This window comes from Hipposideros armiger, unplaced genomic scaffold (assembly GCF_001890085.2).
Source record: "Hipposideros armiger isolate ML-2016 unplaced genomic scaffold, ASM189008v1 scaffold_26, whole genome shotgun sequence".
NCBI classification, from domain to species: domain Eukaryota; kingdom Metazoa; phylum Chordata; class Mammalia; order Chiroptera; family Hipposideridae; genus Hipposideros; species Hipposideros armiger.
In genome coordinates, this window is record NW_017731376.1 from 2,913,359 (window position 1) to 2,914,914 (window position 1,556).

At 32.2% G+C, this 1,556-nt stretch overlaps 1 protein-coding gene across 1 annotated transcript in view; it reads right to left on the bottom strand.

Moving 5' to 3' along the window:
- PLA2G12A (phospholipase A2 group XIIA) overlaps positions 1 to 1,556 on the bottom strand; it is a 14,435-nt gene that overhangs the window by 4,253 nt on the left and 8,626 nt on the right. The window contains exon 2 of the mRNA XM_019635991.1: positions 322 to 436. Within this exon, the coding sequence (XP_019491536.1) occupies positions 322 to 436 (115 nt within the window). The remainder of the gene's footprint in view (positions 1 to 321; positions 437 to 1,556) is intronic.

A 1,556-nucleotide genomic window follows, 5' to 3' on the forward strand; every position in this document is an offset into this window, starting at 1 on the left:
TATCCCACTTAGCCTACTTTTAATATAGAAAATATTATGCTTTATCTATACTTCTTCACCCTAAATAGTATTACTTCTATAATCCAAAGTTTTAAACCATATTTGTGACACGAGTAAATATTTAAAATGGTATTAACATCTACAAAACTAAAAAATAAAACATGAATTTTACTACATTTAGTTTTGTTAGGACTTACTAAATGTGTTTTTTTAGCTATAAAAGAACATAATAAACCAGATCACTATTACAACAAGCAAAATTATTTGTGAACCTGAAAACGCATTGATAGTTTTGCATTATTAGAGTATTATGTAGCCTACCAATCAAATAACTTATCAAATAAAAAAATCATATTTACATGAACACCAAATAGTGGAGAGCCACATCCATTCGGCGGGGAGGGCTTATAACCATAACGTGGGAAAGGTTTAGATCCTATAAAACATAAATGGTATCATAATTAATTTTCAAATATGATAGAAAATACATATGCCAAAGGGTCTACAATGTGCTAGACTAGCCTGGAAAATACTTAATATTGGGATGATGACATAAGTGAGTATGGTTTTATTCTCATGAACATTAAGAATACTAATTTTCCACCTAGTTATTTTTATTTCTCCTGCAGTGAAATATGTACAAACATATGCAAAATGTGGGGGTCCATAAAATGTATGGTGGTTCATAAGATGTAATTATATTTGTAAGGCTATGCCATATAAAACATATAAAAGCTTATTCTGGACTTCTGGAGATTTTAGAAGTTATATGCCTGATTGGGTTCACATGTATGAAACAAATCCACCCTGTTTTCCTGTACATTCTAATACTTATATTTTTAGGTCAAAACCTATAGGGCAAAAACTGTATCTTCCTAATCTTCAGTGAATGCTCCATTGCATACAGATCTCCATAACCATTAACTAACCACTTTACTAAGCTAGAGCCTGAAGCTAAGGAAGACAAGATCATCCGATGACCGTTCAATAATAGTGGTCCCCCCTTATCCATGGGGGATATGTTCCAAGACCCCTCAGTGGAAGCCAGAAACCACAGATAGTACTGAGCCATATGTATATGTTTTTTTCTATACATACATACCCATGATAAAGTTTAATGTATAAATTACATAATAAGCGATTAACTTGCGATAAACAATTGTAACAATATGCTATAATAAAAGTTATGTGAATGTGGTCTCTGTCTCAGAATATCTTACTGTACTGTACTCACCCTTCTGTGATGATGTGAGATGATACATGCCTATGTGATGAGATGAGGTGATGTACTCAGAATGTCATGCAATTTAAAACTTACGAGTGGTTTATTTCTGATGTTTTCTTTTTTTAAAAAAGATTTTTATTAAAACATAGCTAACATACATTATATTAGTTTCAGGTGTACACCATAGTTATTCAGCATTTGTATGCCTAAAGAAGTGCCCATCTTCTTTAAAGAAGACCAGCAACCATCTGACACCATACTACGCTATCACAACATTATTGACTCTCACCTATGCTGTACATTACATCCCCATGACTTATTTGTTTTATAC